The 19,615-nt window shown below is 44.1% G+C and overlaps 1 protein-coding gene across 1 annotated transcript in view; it reads left to right on the forward strand.

Moving 5' to 3' along the window:
• The first annotated feature begins 1,428 nt into the window (after positions 1-1,428).
• The window catches only part of hnrnpll (heterogeneous nuclear ribonucleoprotein L like), a 51,148-nt gene continuing 32,961 nt past the window's right edge, over positions 1,429-19,615 (forward strand). Inside the window, exon 1 of the mRNA XM_083658468.1 lies at positions 1,429-1,910. Within this exon, the coding sequence (XP_083514594.1) occupies positions 1,650-1,910 (261 nt within the window). The 5' untranslated portion in view covers positions 1,429-1,649. The remainder of the gene's footprint in view (positions 1,911-19,615) is intronic.

Genomic DNA, 19,615 nt, shown 5'->3' on the forward strand with positions numbered 1-19,615 from the left:
CATGTCCATAAGCTGGTTGTGAGAGGCCTTCAGATGGCTGGTCTCCCAAAGAGAAGGGCCAAGCAGTTAGCGAGATATTGTCCAATATCTACTATTATCGGCAGCCGCTCAATATGGAGGAGGCGCTGCTTTTTGTACCCATGAAGTGGATACTGACCGTTATCTTGCATTACAGTATAACTGTATATATCAACCTGCCATGTTATCATCCTGTGTGTTTATGTGTATGCATTATTGTGGTTGCCGTCTGGGCACTCATGTAACTGACTGACTCGCAGCAATTGACTGCACTATTACTGTTTATGTCCTTTGCATACTTGTATTTATGTGGACATAAATAAATATTTCAAATGTGTGTGTGTGTGTGTGTGTGTGTGTGTGTGTGTGTGTGTGTGTGTGTGTGTGTGTGTGTGTGTGTGTGTGTGTGTGTGTGTAGCCTGAGAGTGACACGCACAACCAACCACTGATGCAATATGCCATTTCCTGTTCCTGATGAACTGTTCTTGAGATAAACCCCTTTTGTGTTGCCAGCACGAGCTGGCATCCAGCACAGGTCCAAGGCCTGCAGGTGGCCTACAGTATGTGTCGAGTAGGCCGCATATGAAGCAACATCGGCCTAAATGTTACGGCATCAGCTCATGAGTCACCCGCCGAGCTGCCCGTTTGCGCCGTAAACATCAGAAGAAATTAACATTCCTAGAAAGCAGAAGTATGGTAAACATATAAGGTCTTAGCCAGCCAAGCCAGGTATAATGATTGGTTAATGATTAACAAACTAAGCAATGCATAATGATTTTGCATTGCTTAGTAACATTTAGGCCGATGTTGCTTCATATGCGGCCTACTCGACATATGCTATGCTAGAGACACATTGAGAGGCTATAGTTCCAAAATCACCAAAATTAACCTTTGATGAGAACTGACTGTGCAGCCAGGGTGGAATTACTGTCATATGGACACATTTAAGATAAAACAATGTTCAAATAGATTTCAGATTTCATGGTTGGTTCTTGGTTGGTTTGTCAACTGTGATGCATGCATTGACTGTATAATTATGATGCATGAGAAATAATGCCTTTGGACAGAATTAGACTACCGGTATGTATGCTATGATAATGAGCAATAGCCCTTTACTGCTGCAGCAGAGAAAGGTGATATTTGACAGCGCGCGCTCTCTCTCTCTCTCTCTCTCTCTCTGCGGTCCTCTATCTGCCTCTCTCTTTATTTCATCCTCCTCTTTCTGTCTGCGCACTCCTCTGCAGAGCGCGTGAAACACAGTCTGTTGACGCACCAACACGGACCAATCACACGGCGTCTCTCCAAGCAGCAGGAAGATACTGACGAATCCGAAAATAGCATGGGGGCGGGCTCTGTCCACTCACACCTCCACGAACAAAATAAATCACTACTGGTGTTGGGGAGAGAGAAAGAGAGAGAGACAACGTACACATTAGCCTACAGAGAGAGAGAGAGAGAGAGAGAGAGGAGAGAGCGAGAGAGCGAGAGAGAGAGAGAGAGAGGGAGAAAGAGAGAGAGAGAGAGAGCCGTTACCGAGGACGTCAGAGATCACACCGGAGGAGGCGCGAGAAGACCGCTGACATGGAGAAGTAGTCCTTTCTACTAGCTCGAGACACCGTACTGCTCTTACCATGTCGACAGGAGAAGGAACCGGCGAACGCGAGGAAGGGGAGTACGGAAGGGCGGCGAAGCGACTGAAGACGGTGGAGAGGGAGCGAGGGGAGGCGCCGGAGGAGAGAGAGGAGGGAGAGGAGGAGCTGGAGGAGGGCGAGGACTCCGACAACGGCTCGCTGCCCGGGAACGGTGAGCCTGCATCGGCAGACACCCGGGCCCGGGCCCGCTGGAGCGCGAGCGCGAGCGCAGGCAGCCAGTACGAAGCAGCACGTGGAAAGGTTAGCAGCAGAGAGAGCGTCACATCAACCTCTGTGCGTGCGTGTGTGTGTGTGCGCGCTCGCGCGCTTCATTCTGCCATTGATTCTGTCATTCTCTGAGCACCTCTAACCTGGCTGTCACACCCATTTAGGTTGAGGTCAGAGGAGGACACGTAAATTGGGCGATCTGATCAGGTTGGAGCTTCATAACACTTCGAAATTTAATAGCTGATCACTGCAAATAATTTTCAGTCAATTGCAGTCAACGTGCATTGTACGTTACTGTAGCCTACACACCATGTCAACATGCACTGTACAACCTAAAATCAGAATCGGCTTTATTGGCGAAGTATGAAACGTTACAAGGAATTTGACTCTGGTTTATGTTGCTCTCAATGCACTGCTACACACTACAGTGTGCACTGCTACACACTACAGTGTGCACTGCTACACACTACCAGAGCCAGATTAACACCCCCAGGGGCCCCGGGGCACTGAAGCTCCCAGGGGCCCCCCTACCCATCGTCCGGATGTTTTTTCGCCATATTTAGAGGAATATCTCATTTTAAATTAACATTAGTATTATACTGTTATGGCATTATTCAGTTTCTGAGATTCAGTTTCTCACTCACTCATAGGCGATTCGTGGCTTTGCAAACAGGTAGCACCAGCAGGATGAAAATATTAGTCTGACTGGGGGGTTTCTAGGGGGGGCTGTGTCTAGGGGGGGCTGTCCCCCCTGGACAAAGAAATTTTGTACATTTTAAAGTAAAATGCATGAATCTGATGCACTCTGAGAGCAAAAGGAAGAGGCTAATCTTCACATTAATATCCTCTTCACTGTGCTGTGGCTTTACAATGATGAAAAAATAATTGACATTACATTTCCAATACAAAACAGCAGAGGGTGCCGCAGCACCACAAGCACCCCCACTTCCCGCGCCCCTGGTCACCACTTGCCCACAGGCATCCAATGAGACTAAATCATCAGACTTAATCTTCTTGGAAACACATTTTATTTTGTCCTGATTGGTCTTAGATTTGTGTCATAGTTCTGTGGAGCCCAACATGAGCCCGACCAAAACCCCCCCCCCCCCCTTTTTTTTGGAGGGCCCCTTCACCCCGAGGGCCCCGGGGCACCTGCCCCGGTTGCCCTATGGTTAATCCGGCCTTGCACACTACAGTGTGTAGCAGTGCAGTATAGCAGTATTTTTGTCAGCAATAGAGCAATCAACTATGGAGCACAGTCTATGACAACTACAACTTCTGAAGGAACAGTGGTACAAGTTTAGTTTAGGTTAGTAGTTTTTTTTTTTTTTTTTTTTTTTTTTTAGAAAGAGAGAGAAAGAAGTTAGATCAAGAAGGGCCCAGAGTCCAAAAATAAGGTGGATAGTGGTAAAGCAATAGCACAGTAAAGATGATATTAATCTAATATGATGTGTGTAGTTCTTTATAGATCTAGCCTCTTAATTTTGCTCTCAAAGTGCACCAGATTGAAGCCTTTGAGCTTCAAAATGGACAAAAATTGCTATCCGGGTGTGTGTGTGTGTGTGTGTGTGTGTGTGTGTGTGTGTGTGTGTGTGTGTGTGTGTGTACCGCTTTCAACATGCGTTGTAAAAATACAACCTATAGCCTAACTTCACCGTTTCTCTGTAAATGTTTTAAATAGGGGAGTGTGTGTGTCTGTTTGGGCCTGCATGTGTGTGTGTGTGTGAGTTGCATAGATACAGAGTGTGATGAGGAGTTATTTTATTACCAGGCTAATTTCATGTAATCTACACTGTGTAGCTATGTCTGTCACCCAGGCCCTATTACTTTATTCTGTTTCCTCTCTCACGGTTTCACTATTACAGGACGTAGCTCTACAATAACACACACGCACACACACACACACTCACACACACACGCACACACACACACACGCACGCACACGCAGTCCTCGCTGAAGGTGATCCCGCTTTCCTGTGTAATCACTGTTACATACATGTCAGTGTGCTTTCCACACACTCAGATTGACACACACACAGACTCACACACACACACACACACACACACACACACACACACACACACACGCACACACACACACACACACACAGACTCACACACACACACACACACACACACACACACACACACACACACACACACACACACACACACACACACAGAGCCGTCATCTGATCATTATGTAAGTGATTAAGGAGATGGATGGATGTCTACTTATGAATGCACACACACACACACACACACACACACACATAGGCACTGTAGCATGACTGTGATTAGCGGATAGAGTGTGTGTAGTGTGTGTAGTGTGTGTAGTGTAGTAATGTGTGTGTGTAGTGTGTAGTGTGTGTGTGTAGTAGTGTAGTAATGTGCGTGTGTGTGTGTGTGTGTGTGTGTGTGTGTGTAGTGGATGTGAACACTGTAAGGTGATGCGATGGTGAAGCAGCAGACTGGGAAGGCTAATCAGGCAAATGAAGGACAAAGTACGTAGGTTCATGGATATAACAGTAATTTACAAATTCCCCAGTTACTGAATGGGCTGCACAAGATGTTTTGTGCAAGTGAAGTGAAGTTGCATTGTTCAAAAACTACGGTACCTAAGTACAGTAGTCCACACACACATCCAGTTAAGGTGGACTGTAAGTAGACTGTAACAAACAGTTCAGTTTGTCAGGTGCATGCAACTATGGCATGACTTTATGAAAGTTGTCGGTCTGTCTACTTGACAATGTTTGGTTAAAATGGTTGAAGTCAGATGTACAGACTGGAAAATTGTTCTTATATAAACCAGATGTTGACAAAGTTTTCCTTTGGGGACATCATTTGCAGTTAAAAAAGTAAGAAATCGCAATATATCGAAATATCGCAATATTCAATATATCGCAATATTCAATATATCGCAATATCGGCGATATCGCAATACTATCGTATCGTGACTCAAGTATCGTTTTAGTATCGTATCGTGGGCATCTGGTGATTCCCACCCCTAGTGTTGGCCGGCCGGTGGAGTGATATTTTAGTGATGAGGCTGCTGTTCTCTGCTGAACAGACCGGCCGGTGGAGTGATATTTTAGTGATGAGGCTGCTGTTCTCTGCTGAACAGACCGGCTGGTGGAGTGATATCTTAGTGATGAGGCCGTTCTTAAATTAACGATTTAGGAACGGCTAGGTGTGCTGTAATGCTCATTTGAGAATGGTCCTTGACCAATCAGATTGCTTGGTCGGAACTACATGTTGTATAACTGGTAATGTTCATGTGTTTTGGGGGGCAGTAACAGTAGATGATGCCCTGTACCCTGAATATTATAACTGGTAATGTTCATGTGTTTTGGGGGGCAGTAACAGTAGATGATATACCCTGAATATTATAACTGGGTGTTGTTCATATGTTTTTGGGGGGCAGTTAATGAGATATTATGTTGTATTCATATTGTGTTGGTTGGTATGCAGTAGGCGGCAAACTGGATGTTCATTGTTTTCAGTAGGAGAATGGTGGTAAACTGGAAAGGAGATTCTTTTTCTCCCGACTTAGAAATGAAAAGAATTCAACTACTCTTGGAGATATGTTTTTGGCTTTCATCATGATTCAAGCCCCATAAATCCCTGGAATCAGAGAATTTCGATTTTTTTTTTATTACTCAAACGGATTCATCGATTATGAAAATAGTTGCAGATCAATAAAATAGTTGACAAGTTTGACAACTAATCTATTAATTGCTGCAGCTCTATTCTGCTTACAACAGCAGCATAGCATCTCTCTCTCTCTCTCTCTCTCTCTCTCTCTCTCTCTCTCTCTGTCTCTCTCTCTCTCATCCAACCTCTTTCTGTCTTTACGTCTATCTGTCTGTTTGTGATCTGAGTGGGCTCACCGCAAACAGTGGGTGGGATATATCTAAAAGATAAAAAATAGATTTTTAATCTCTAATATTAGACTATGCTCTGATTGCTCTCATCCCCCTCTCTCTCTCTCTAACCGCCCCCCCCCCCCTCTCTCTCGTGAGTCATAACCCAGATAGGAATTTGATGCCATTTTGGGTAAAAATGCAGCTATACAGGGACCTACTATGTTAACATAATCTTGTTTCCTGTGAGCTGTAGCACAGTATACCAAGAGATAGCAGGCCCTATCTTGGTACAGGCGATATCCCCTATTTGCGTTTGCGCACCTGTTTGCCTTAAGGCAGGGAATATAGCAGTCTACCTTGCGCACGTGTCCAGGTGTTATGCCGAGTTTTGCACCCCCGCCTGGCAGCAGCTAAAAGCATCCCCACGTCACGGGAGCATATTGTAATGATTTATACAGAAATGTAACTGTTTAAAAGTGATGTAATTGTCTGGGTAGACGTGACCTCCCTGATTTGTAAGTTAAAACAGACCCGAAATATGGTGGGGATGCAATTCTCGGCGGGGATGCGGAAACGTTCACGGCACGTGTCGCAGGCGCAAATTAGAGCCGTGCCAAATCATCTGCGCCCCCAAAATGCCTGCGCAAACGGGATTTGGGGGGTCTTAAGTACAAGAATTATTCACAGGTGTGGCCAGGCAATGCCTGGGTGTTACATCAATAAAAACGGATTCCCGTCTCGCAATCGCTGTTTGCGCGAGGCATGCAATATGCTGTAATTCTCTCCATGCGTAATAGAGTGGACTCACTCGTGCCGAGGACACAGAGAGATGGAGAGAGCTTGTTGACCGATCGTCTGTGGTGCCAACGACCCTCTGGGTTATGGGATAGGTGAAGGTGAGTTTCTCAGTGAGTTATAGTTGATTGCCTCACTGAATTATCTGATAATACCCAATTTTAGCAGCAGAATTTGATGTCCTGGCGTGGCAAGGCTGTGCGTAATGACATTGAATCTTACTCTACACTGCGCTGCGCAGCACGGAGATTATGGTGCGCTCAAGCACAACAGGGTATTTAACGCGTATAAGAAACGCCTGGTTTGGCATGTGGCACGCCTATGTCCACTACAATTATAACAGGCATGCGGTTGTACACGCCCTCAATTTGCATTGTGCGTGGCGTTAAATGAGCGCAAACGCTAAATTACCGCTTTTGCAAAGATAGCGCACACAGCATGTGTGAATGTAATCCACTTTGCAATAAAGTGGAGGATTTCATCCGCAAAAAGAGAATCACATGTCCCTAAAAAGTCTTACAACGAAATCTAATGTCAGGCCTAAAACAGTGTAAATGTATTTACGGAGCCTGGGAGTGATGCAGGACGCCTCCACTTGGCGTCGGGGTCCAGTGCATCACCCTGAAGTCGTTCACATTACCCCCCTTACATAGAAATAAACCAGCTTAACTAGACTGCAGGCTCTCGGTTCTCTCTGAGTAAAATAATAATACAAATAAAAAACTATAGACTATGAATGAAACGATAACCGGCTTTAATGATAACCGTGATACAATTCCTTACGATAACCGTACGTACCCTTTGAAAAACATGGTAAATATACTGTCCATCATCAACCAAAGTTGGCAACCGTCTCCCAGATGCAAACGTGCAGCCTTGGAGAAATGATTTCAGTGAGTGTATCAATCCTTTTTTGGGTCTGAGTTTTCAATATAAAACTTGGTGAAGTGATTTCTGCGAGTGTATCAGTACCCTTTGGACATTTTCAGCACATTTGAACAATACCGTGAAAATACTGATAACCGTGATCATTTTCATCATCACTATAATCGTGATATGAAATGTTCATATTGTTTCATCTCTAGTATAGAACGGTTTCAACTCAAGAACATAAACATTCTAAATTGCCCCTAGCTTACTTCCTGTTGCAGTGTTTGCTAATACAATAGCTGGCAGGAAATAAAATTCAAACTGTTCCCTAGAAACACAATTCAGTGAAAACAGTCTCTAAACCTGGGAACTAACCACAGAACTAACCAGGGAAATGAAAGCATCATGGCGAGATCTGGATAAGAACGTGACTACATGTCAGGCTCAAAACCACTCAGAAGATGGTGGCATTTGAGCGGGTGTTCTCATAGAGGTTCCATTACTATCTAGATCAGTGATTCCCAACCTGTGGGCCGCGGCCCCCTGGTGGGCCGCGAAGGTATTGCAAGTGGGCCGCCAAATCATTTCCAAAAAAGTATGATTTTTGAAAAAGAAAAAAATCAAAAAAAAAAAAAAAAATCAATTTTTTTTTGAAAGATTTTGAAAAATCATACTTGAAAAAGTATGATTTTTGTTTCTTTGATGTTATTGCTTTTGCTTGAATTGAAGTTTCATCTTTACATCATCTTTATATTGGGTTTGTGTTTATTTGTAACCCTATCGATTGTGTGTGTGCGTGCGTGCGTGTGTGTATGTGTGTGTGTGTGTGGACAGCTCCTTGAAAACTGTAATACTGAAGGTGTTGCAACATGTTACAGGTGCTGTGTTAGTGACTGTGGAGCTTCCAACATGTTTCTCCTGTATTCAGTTCAGTCCTTTATGTTCAATTTTCAATAAAAAAGGGCTCTGAGAACGCATTATATGGCCTTTGTATTTATGGGGTCGGAGGTGGGCCGCGAACATTTTTGAGACATAAAAGTGGGCCCTGAGTTGGAAAAGGTTGGGAACCACTGATCTAGATGATTCACCTCGAGGCTTCGCCAATTCTAACAAGTGGTAGCTGCAACTCTCCCAAATGCTCACGTGGTCACCTGGCCTCTCCCTTAGCAAGCTAACTTGAAATAGAGATCGTAAGTTCCCAACTCCACACAAACCACACATATAAACACAAAGCTGCCCGTTGTTAGCTCAATACAGTTGAAAATCTAGCCACAGATTTAGCTTTGTCTTTATTTAAGATCCCCATTAGCTACAGCAGAGCTGCAGCTATTCTTCCTGGGGTCAAACTAGCTACTACATCAACGAACTTCAGCTTTAGCTTTAGCTAATCGCTCCCTGCTAACATGAGTTCCTGTTGCCAAATCTTGCGAGGGTGTGTTGCTGAGATAGAGACAGGTCTTGAAAAAGTTTATTTTTCTCCTGATCTGTCAAAATGCCATTTTAGTGTCAGAATATTCAGACGATATGGTGCTTCGGCTTCGGGCCGAATATTTACTTAAATGAATATGGGGGCGAAAGAATCGCCGCCATGTTGGTTCGTAGGGGGAAAAGGCTATGGGATTCTAGAAGGGGGATTTCGGTTAAATGCATTGGTGAGGTCTGTGGTTAAACGTTTATGGGAGTGGAAATGTGTCTTCAGCAAGATAATCTTCACAAACGAGAACCACTTTTATGACTTTTTTTGAAGTGTTTTCTGAAAATCACGTAAAAAAAAACAGCATTTACGCTTCAAAAGTCATCAAAGTGCTCCTTGTTTGTGAAGAGGATCTTGCTGAACACAAATTTCCACTCCCATAAGCATGTGCTTGTGTTAACCACATACCTTATTTCAGGCATTTAACAGAAATCCCTATTCTAAAATCCCAGTCTTTTCCCCTCACAAACCCACATGGTGGCCATTTGCTACTTCTGACTCATTCCTGCGCTACTGTATGAGCATGCAGCAGAATCGGTGTCATTCAGGAATGAGATCGGGATTGCGATTTTATCATGATTAATCATGATTTGATCGTGCTTAACCATGATTTTATCATGCTTAATCGCATGCAGCACTAGTTGGTAGTAATGTAGTGTAGGAGGAAATGGACTCAAACATGCAAAACACTTAGGGGCACGGTGGCACAGTGGTAGCGCTGTCGCCTCACAGCTAGAAGGTCCTGGGTTTGATTCCCACCTGGGACGCTGTGAGCGCTGAAGGAGTGCGTGCCCGTCCGCATGTCCTCGAGTGCCCACCGCCCGGGCGGGTAGGGGTGGGACAAAATATCGATACTCACGGTATCGCGATATTTCCACTTGCGATACGTTATCGATACACTAGCACCAAGTATCGATATGTTTATTTAAAAAATTTTTTTTTTTTTTTTTTTTTTTTTTTTTTTTTTTTTTTTAAATAAACAGGCTAAAATATTATGCTGTGTGTGGTAGTTCAAACATAGTTTCAAGTTGACGTTTATTTATGTTTGTAGTTTAAACAAAAACATAAATACTGTAGGCTACATGAATGGAAATGTTTGATCATTAATATCTACTTTTAGAAATGATATAGGTAGGTAGGTTATATAGGTTTTCTTGTTTTAATAATAATAATAAAAAGACTTAATGTGTAACTTTTCCTCCGTGGTATCGAAAATGGTATGAGTGAGTGAGTGAACTCTGAGAGAGTTCATGTCAATTCTGCTAATAAATACATAATACCTGCTTCTTGCCTTTTAGGGGTATTTTTTTCTCTTCAGTTACACAGGTATCGTGATGTATCGTCTTCCAATATATCGATTATCGCAGTATCGCTGTATCGTGATAATATCGTTATCGAGGGCCAAGTATCGTGACGATATCGTATCGTGAGCTACTCAGCGATTCCCACCCCTACGGGCGGGGTCGTCAAAAACGGGCCTTTCTGTGTGGAGTTTGCATGTTCTCCCCGTGCCCCCTGGGGGTTTCCTTCGTATAGGAACCACACACCAAAACATGCAATATCCTGGTCGCTGATGTGGTGCCTCAGTCGTTAGGGGCGCCTGTTCAGAGGGAGGGGAACTGGTTGGAATAGCGTGAACCTCCCACGTGCTATGTCCTAACCGGTGAAGCTTCCTCTGTCAGATGAAAAGAAGTGGCTGGCTAAATGCCCATGTCTCGGAGGAAGCATGGAGCCAGTTTTGGCTCTCCCCAGATCGGCAGAGGGTGGAGCAGCAACCAGGATTAATAAATTAAAATTAGCACTAATAGGGGATAAAAATGGGATAAAAAAATCAGGGGGGGGGGCATGCAAAACACCGGTATAGTCCATTAAATGTAAAGTAAACTCCCAACCTTTAACAACGCTGTCTGTCTGTATCTCTCTCTCTCTCTCTCTCTCTCTCTCTCTCTCTCTCTCTCTCTCTCTCTCTCTCTGCTGGAAACATACTGCAGTCACAACTCTGTGAAGTCTGGCCTACATTCTACATCCCCACTGCATCCTTACTGTCAGCATGGGCTATAAATAACACACACACACACACACACACACACACACACACACACACACACACACACACACTAGGGTTGCAAATTTGGTGCATTTTCCTTAACTGATCCCCCTCCCCAACAAAAAGGTACAAAACGCACATATTTTTCTCAGTTTAAGTTTTAGCTGCTCAACATGGCTTTAGGGTTAGGGTTAGCTCAACCTCAGCTTAGGGTTGCTCAACATGGTTTGTGACAGTATGTTTGTGACAGTATGTATGTGTGTGCACACGCGCACACAGCATGTGCAAGCTCACGAAATCCCTCACCCACCCTACATCAGCAGCCCTATCATATTTAGTCAACCTCATCCTCTTTTTGTTTAGTCAAGTTTTAGTCGAGTTTGAGTATTTTAGTCTCGTCTTAGTCAATCAAACTAAAAGTCTGAACATTTTAGACTCGTCTTAGTCTTGGGGAAAAAGGTAGTCGACTAACATGTTTCGTCATATTTTCGTCGACAAAATTAACACAATGGTCTGGTGCCTATTGTCGGCCTGGAATCTCCGAGGGGCCGGGGTCTGAATTCGGCCTTAACTACGTTAACTAACGTTATCCTGGAATGCGATTTTAACGAGCCACTTACATTTCTTTGTATTCTTAGACATTACCGTTTGCTTCATTTTGTATGTTACATACAAATACAATTGGCCAAGTTATTAGTTAGTTTATGGGCTAGAAATTCTGCCAGGTTACAGGCACTAGGCGCCATTTTCTCCTTCATTTGGAGGAGAAAATTATCCTGAAATAAAGATTGATTGACAGCTGCCATGTCGTGATACGATTGGTTGAAATGGGGTAGAAATTTGATAGTGCAATCGTGATGTCAGCAAACTGTAGATTACAGTTATCAATGAAATCTTGTATTGTGAAAAAGTGAAAAACGAAATAAATTAGATTTTTGTGATTTTTTTTGCATACATTAATAAATAAGTGCACTGAATACCCAGGTATTTGAACTAAAATCGTCTGTTTCTGATGCCCTACGCTCAGCGCATGTACTGGCGTCAGCTCTGTGTGTGTGAGAGAGAGAGAGAGAGAGAGAGAGAGAGAGAGAGAGAGAGAGAGAGAGAGAGAGAGAGAGGGAGGAGCAATAGATTATTACTCAGCATTTGAGTCGGAGTCCACAGGACCATTAGGCCATTCTCACACACCTTATAACAACACACACACACACACACACACACACACACACACACACACACACACACACACACACACACACACACACACACACACACACACACAGCTCTTTATCACTGCAGAGAGAAAATGCAGTGCTCAGCGAAAATGAATCTGCTGATGGATCATGATGTGTGGTAGCTTGTTGAATGGGTGAATGTAGGCAGGTGTTGTATTAGCGATTTGAGTGAACAACGCCAGATAAATGCACGGTATTTGTTGCACATGTTGCCGATCACTGTCTGGATTCTGAGGCGTGCTGCTATCAATCTTATCACACGTTTCCTCTGCATCCATTGCATCCAACAGTTGCGCTGTGGCCACATTGATCCGTTGCGTCTGTCCATCTGCATCATTTCAATTCATTTTCAGTGAGAGCTATCCAGTGTCCAGAGTCCAGACAGGGTTATGATAGTCTCGGCTCCCAGACGTTTGGTGAGCTGCGCCACCGAACGTCTGGGAATTTCACTGTCAGAAACTGTCTGTCCGAGCCCGGCGAGAACCGCCGGCAGCAGACACGCCTACATTTATTATTCGAATTTTATTTGGTAGCGTCAATGCCATTTATCATAGTCCTAACACAGAGCATGAAGCTGATATGCTCCAAACAAAATTTATAGCTGTGGTTTATTTTACAATCATTTTTCCTACCCGGAAGTGGTCTGCTTGTTACTGTGTGAAGTCATCAGCAGGCTCTGTAACGTTAGCCTCGGGAGTCGGGTTTATCGCTGGGGGAAAGACCTCTAGCCGCCGGGGCCGGATGAAACACGTCCTATTAACAGGTTATGTTTGTTTCTAAGTGATTAATATGTTTCTCTGCAAATGCGACGATGTTTTGCGAGACACCGGTTCTGCATGAGAACTGCCCCCAGAAAGCAGGCCCGCCCACAACACTCATGATTGGTTCTCCGATGCAAGGCTTCCAACAGCGCCACCTAACGTTATGCAAAGATTTAAATAGTAATATTCTCAGTCTTACAGGAGTGAAACGGATTAAGACTGAGGGCTGAGTCTAGGGTTATGATGTGTGTCCCTATGCCATCAAACACTTTGGCAGACAGACAGTTGAACCGGACTGGTTTGTTTTGAGGAAAACAGTGAACACAGAAACAACGGCGCAACCAAATCAAAGATCAAATGGAGAAAGCCTGGTAGAACGTTGGGATGATTGTCGGTTTTCCAGGCCAGGTTAGGGTTAGCACAATTAAGTTCTGTTTAGTATAAGAGCTGATTTCCCTTTATTTTTAATCGAACGACAAGTCTTAGTTAATGCTGGTTTAAGTTGCAACATTTGATGGCCACAAACTGTGGCGTGGAAGATGGAAGCATTGCAGCCTTTACGCATTGGGAAGCAACGTACATAAGTTTGTTATTGTATTAGACAATAAAAACTGGAAATGAGCATATAAGGCATTGAGTATTTTTGTTCATTTGCTCAAAATAGTCTGGCTGTAAAAACAAAACAAAACATTTACAATTTTAAGCTGTAGATAACATGTACAGAAGATGCATATTTTCAAATGTGCAGCATTACTAGTTGTTCAACACAGAGAAAGCCACTGGCCTAGTCGGGGGAAAGTTACAGGTCTCCTGGCCTGGTTTTCCCCTCCAAACACTCCGATGAAACATCGGGCTCTATAAATAGACTAAAAGGAATGTCAATGTGAGAGAAGAGGACAAGAAAGAAGGGAGATGGGGGAGGGACGAATAACAGAGGAGAGAAGGAGATATCGAGAGAGGAAAGTGAAAGAGATGTATCTGTGTATGGGAAATGACAGGAAGAAGAAGAATTGGGAGAAGTGGGGAGATTTGACTACAAAAGAGGAGAGGAGCTCACTGTGGCATACACTCTCTTCTCTTCGACACACACACACACACACACACACACACAGTGGAAGCATATCACACTGACTTGAAACAATGAAGTGTGTGTGTGTTAATAAACCACCACAGAGAGAAGAGCACGATTATTTAATGTGATGTTATTATTATGATGTTATTATTATTATTTAATGTGATTATTTAATGTGATGAGATGGAAGCTGTTACATTACGGTAAAATAATTTTTGTGGATGACATTCAGTTCATAGAGACTCTGTGCTGTCTCTAATGGACCTCATTCTGACAGATATAGGCCTGTTGGCACTGTTGCCATTGCTTCCAAGTTCCATGTCCCCAGCTCTCCATCTATGGAGAGAGGTTTGGAGGATAGTCTCAATATTATTGACTAGGGAACGATAATATCACCATACAAAAATCAAGGATATATTCATCACTCTTTTTTGTCCCAACCACTATTTTGCAATGGCACGTTTGTGTGTCGCTATCCACACACACACACACACACACACACACACACACACACACGGGGCTCATATCATTTAGAAACGAACAAACGAAGCACAGAAACACACATTGCTGCCTGCCAATATAGTCCTATGATCATTCAGTCATATAGGATATATATATATATATATATATATATATATATATATATATATATATACATATATATATATATATACATATATATATATATATACATATATATATATATATACATATATATATATATATACATATATATATATATAATATATAGCTATAATAACAGCTATTGGCGGAGATCAGTCTCTCTTCCATCTTCACTACCCCCATTAAAATGAATTAGTGCAGTGCCCGTTCCCCCCATGCACCACCCCGTGGGCGCTTCCCACCACACTGTACATTACTTCCCCCTAAGCACACTCCCCAAGTTTGAACTCGATCCAACAAAGATATACACGAGATACGCGAAGGACAGACATACAGAAGTCGATCAGACGGACAGTCCTGTTTTAATTAATACACAGGACAAGATGTTACTATCCCTTGTGCCAAAATCCGAGGAAAAACACATTTAGAAGCCCAATCCAGAATAAAACAAGCTAACAGGCTAACAAACTAATAAACAAGACACAAATCACCAGTTACCTACCCTAGCCAACAGCAGTATGAAGCATGTCATTGGGGTTTTCAAGTGGGCACCTTCCTTCACCGACGTTTCGTTAAGTTAGGCCCACGACACCTCAAGAAGGCTTAACGGTGTAATCCAGCGTCCTGGAAACACCCCCCTCCATGCTACCACCGCACAACTGCATATTACCTCACTATCTAAGCCTAGCTATCCAGGTCGGTTCGGTATGACATTCCTGACTACACCACCACTGTCAATGATTCAGCCCTGTTGATGCGGACCGTTAATCATGACCAACAACAAACAATCCCTAACTACACCACCACTGTCAATGATTCAGCCCTGTTGATGCGGACCGTTAATCATGACCAACAACAAACAATCCCTAACTACACCACCACCGTCAATGATTCAGCCCTGTTGATGCGGACCGTTAATCATGACCAACAACAATCAATCTGACCTTAGCGAGCTCCCCAGCTAGCATGTTTCCTCCTTATCCACAGCCATTCACTTGCTCGTTCTGCTGCCTGAGACATGTTGCTAACCGCAAGTTTCAGGCTCCGTCCCCGAATGCCCAACTCAGTTAGTAAGGCAATAACGGACTTTGCCACAAAACCACGGCAGCCCACCTCTACAGGCCGCACTCGAGCCCTCCAACCTCGCTGCTCTGCCTCTGCTGCCATTTCAGCATACCTAGCTTTCTTGCGCTCATAAGCCTCCTCAACTCGATCTTCCCACGGGACTGTGAGTTCGATAAAATAAACTCTCTTCTCTACCTCAGACCACAGTAACAAGTCCGGACGTAGCCGGGTGCTAACTATATATGCTGGGATGACTAGCTGTTCATTCAAGTCAACCCTCATTTCCCAGGCTCCACCTACACTTAGCTGCCCTAACTTGTGCCTGACCTTAATTGGTCTAATCTTTTCTCCCTCACGTACAAATTTGATCTGTCTAGTCTCTTTGCTAGCAACTAGAGAATTTACTTCTAGCCGCTTTTCCTCAACTGCAGCTGCCAAACATTTCAACACCTGGTTGTGACGCCAGGTGTATCGCCCCTGGGAGAGACTGACCTTACACCCTGACAGTATATGCCTCAATGTACATACACTAGAACACAACGGGCAGGCACCATCCTCGCCCAACCACTGATTTAAGTTCTGGGGAGATGGCAGCACATCATAAGTAGCCCCTAGAATAAATCTAATTCTGCTGGCCTCCATGCTCCACAACTCTCTCCACTTCAACTTTCTCTTCTCTACACTCTCCCAGTTCACCCACTGTCCTTGCTTTGCCTGCGACACTGCCTTAGTACATCTTACTGCCTCCTCTTGCCTATGTACTTCTTCAACTACCATCTTCCTCTTTTCTATTACTGATGCCTTGTTCCACACAGGTTTCCCTATGCACAACCCTAAGCCTCCACGCCCATGCTGCACCTGACCTATGATATCCCTGTGTCTAAGAGCTGACTGTGCTTGCTGTACTGCCTCCTTTGGGTTCCACTTCCTCCCTGTTTTAACTGTGGGCGCTACACTCCTAACCACTGGATCCTTTGACTGAGTCAGAGTCATTTCCAGTCTAACCTTAGCACACTTGAACTCCTCTGTCAGGCTAGATAATGGCAATTCCAATATGCCTTTCCCATATAAGGCTACACTGCTTAGGCAGGGTGGGACTCCGAGCCATTTTCTAATGAATGAGTTAATCATCCTTTCTAGCTTTTCTACCTTTGAAAGGGGAACCTCATACACTGTCAGTGGCCACATCAACCGAGGCAACAATCCAAACTGCAAACACCACAACTTTAACTTTCCTGGGAGCCCTGACTTGTCTATACTTGAAATACCTTGAATCATTTCCTGCCTCACCTCCTCAAACTGTCCCTTATCACTGAGACTTGCATCATACCATCTTCCCAAACTCTTGACTGGTTTCTCTAACACTGTAGGCACCACCTCATCATTTATAACAAACTTCTTACCTACTACCCTCCCTTTAATGATTGAAATACTCCTGGACTTACTTGGCTTCACTTTCATTCTAGCCCACTGCAGATTACTATTTAACTTATCCAACAATCTGCTAGTACATGGAGCGGTTGACGTCATAGTCGTCATGTCATCCATGTATGCCCTAATTGGAGGGAGCCGCAGCCCTCCCTGCAGCCTTTCTCCACCCACTACCCATTTTGAAGCCCTAATAATGATCTCCATTGCCATGGTAAAAGCTAATGGGGAAATTGTACACCCTGCCATAATGCCTATCTCCAGCTGCTGCCAAGCTGTAGTGTACTCTGCTGTGGTAAAGCAGAGTTGAATATCTAAGAAGTAGGCTTTAACTAAGCTCTTTATACTACCTGGCACTCTAAAGAAATCAAAGGCCTCCCATAACAGACTATGCGGCACTGACCCGAAAGCATTAGCCAGGTCCAAGAATACTACATGCAGGTCTCTCTTCTCACGCCTAGCTGACTGGATTTGGTGCCAGATCATGCTGGTGTGCTCTAAGCACCCGGAGAAGCCGGGAATTCCAGCCTTTTGCACCGAAGTATCTATTAGCCTATTCTTTTCTAGATAACTAGACAGCCTCTGTGCCACAACACTAAAGAAAACCTTCCCTTCAACATTAAGTAGACTGATAGGTCTAAACTGACTTATCTCTAACGAGTCCCTTTCTTTAGGAATGAAGATTCCCCCTGCTCTACGCCACGCCTTAGGAATAACCTGCTTCTTCCAGACTACCTTCATCAGCTTCCATAGAAACTGCAACACATCTGGAGCACTCTTATACAGCCGGTAGGGGACTCCATTAGGACCCGGGGCTGAAGAGGCCCTTGCACGTCTCACTACTTCTTGAACTTCTTTCCACCTTGGTGGGCTATCATCACACTGGCTCTCTATTTCACCAATAGGTGGAATATCAGCTGGGACTGTCATCTCTCTAAACCTTTCCCTATCTTTGTGAACCTCCTCCAAATATTCCTCAAGCTTCTGCTTAGGTACCATAAGGCTACCATTCTTTTCCTTACTAAACAATGACTTCACAAATCTAAATGGATCCTTATAGAATGCTATTCTAGCTCTCTCTTTCTTTTTCCTATTTTTCCTAATGCTCTCTGCTCTTCTTAAAACTGCCAACCGATCCCTCACATCTGACTGCAAGCAATCAATGCCTTCCTTCTCAACCTCTGTAGCTTTTCTCCACTGCCTCTTAAGCTGTCTTCTCTCCTGGATAAGTCTATCTATCTCTTGTTGGCGCCTAGATTTAACTACCTCACCCTCTAGTTTCTTCCTTTTCTCAAAGACGCCAAACCTTTCCTTACCATAATCATAAATACAATCTCCCATTTTCTCCAACTTACTCTCAGCAGTTCCTTTAAGCTTCTCTAACATCCTAACCAAATCACTATTGATATCTTCCCACTTCCTACTTTCCGCTGCACCTGGCCACTTAACTCTAGGCTTCTGACCGCTAATCTTCTCCCTTTTTGGCTGGCTGGCCTCTCTGCTTTCCTCGGTGCTAGGACCTGCCTCAACATCAGGGGTGCTGATGTCCTGCGAGCTGTGGGGTACTTCCTGTCGCTGGACTTCACCCGACTGACTTGATAAACTTCTTAAGAAATAATTATCAATGCGGGGTCCCTGTGTTCCCTCTACCAAGCACCTCTTCCTGCCTTGATGGATTCTAAGGCCCCTCAAAGTTGTTACCTTCTGCCAGCCACACAAGCAAACCTGACGCTTCTTTCCATCTACATCTGAACTAGTGGCTTCCACTGACATGTTTTCCCTACTCATAGTCAAGTCCGTTCCAGAGTCAATAACCGTGTCAACCATAGGTGAGTCATCTTCCGCCCCCGCTCTCGCAGACTCTAGGGGTGTTTTTTCATAATTCTGTTTCGTAGCAAGTTTGGGTGTAACCAATGGCCTATTGGCCTTGGCTACTGCCACAATGAGCAGCTAACCCATTGCAGCCCCGATGGGGTCTAATCCCTCCTGTCAGCTGTCTTTCCATGCTGTCACTAGGTCTTTCCCTAGTTGTCAGCTGCACTATTCACAACAGTCACTAGCCTAAGCTAGCTTTAGTATTAATTAATACACAGGACAAGATGTTACTATCCCTTGTGCCAAAATCCGAGGAAAAACACATTTAGAAGCCCAATCCAGAATAAAACAAGCTAACAGGCTAACAAACTAATAAACAAGACACAAATCACCAGTTACCTACCCTAGCCAACAGCAGTATGAAGCATGTCATTGGGGTTTTCAAGTGGGCACCTTCCTTCACCGACGTTTCGTTAAGTTAGGCCCACGACACCTCAAGAAGGCTTAACGGTGTAATCCAGCGTCCTGGAAACACCCCCCTCCATGCTACCACCGCACAACTGCATATTACCTCACTATCTAAGCCTAGCTATCCAGGTCGGTTCGGTATGACATTCCTGACTACACCACCACTGTCAATGATTCAGCCCTGTTGATGCGGACCGTTAATCATGACCAACAACAAA

The sequence above is a fragment of the Poromitra crassiceps genome (genome assembly GCF_964638095.1).
Source record: "Poromitra crassiceps genome assembly, chromosome: 22".
In the NCBI taxonomy this organism is placed as follows: Eukaryota; Metazoa; Chordata; class Actinopteri; order Beryciformes; family Melamphaidae; genus Poromitra; species Poromitra crassiceps.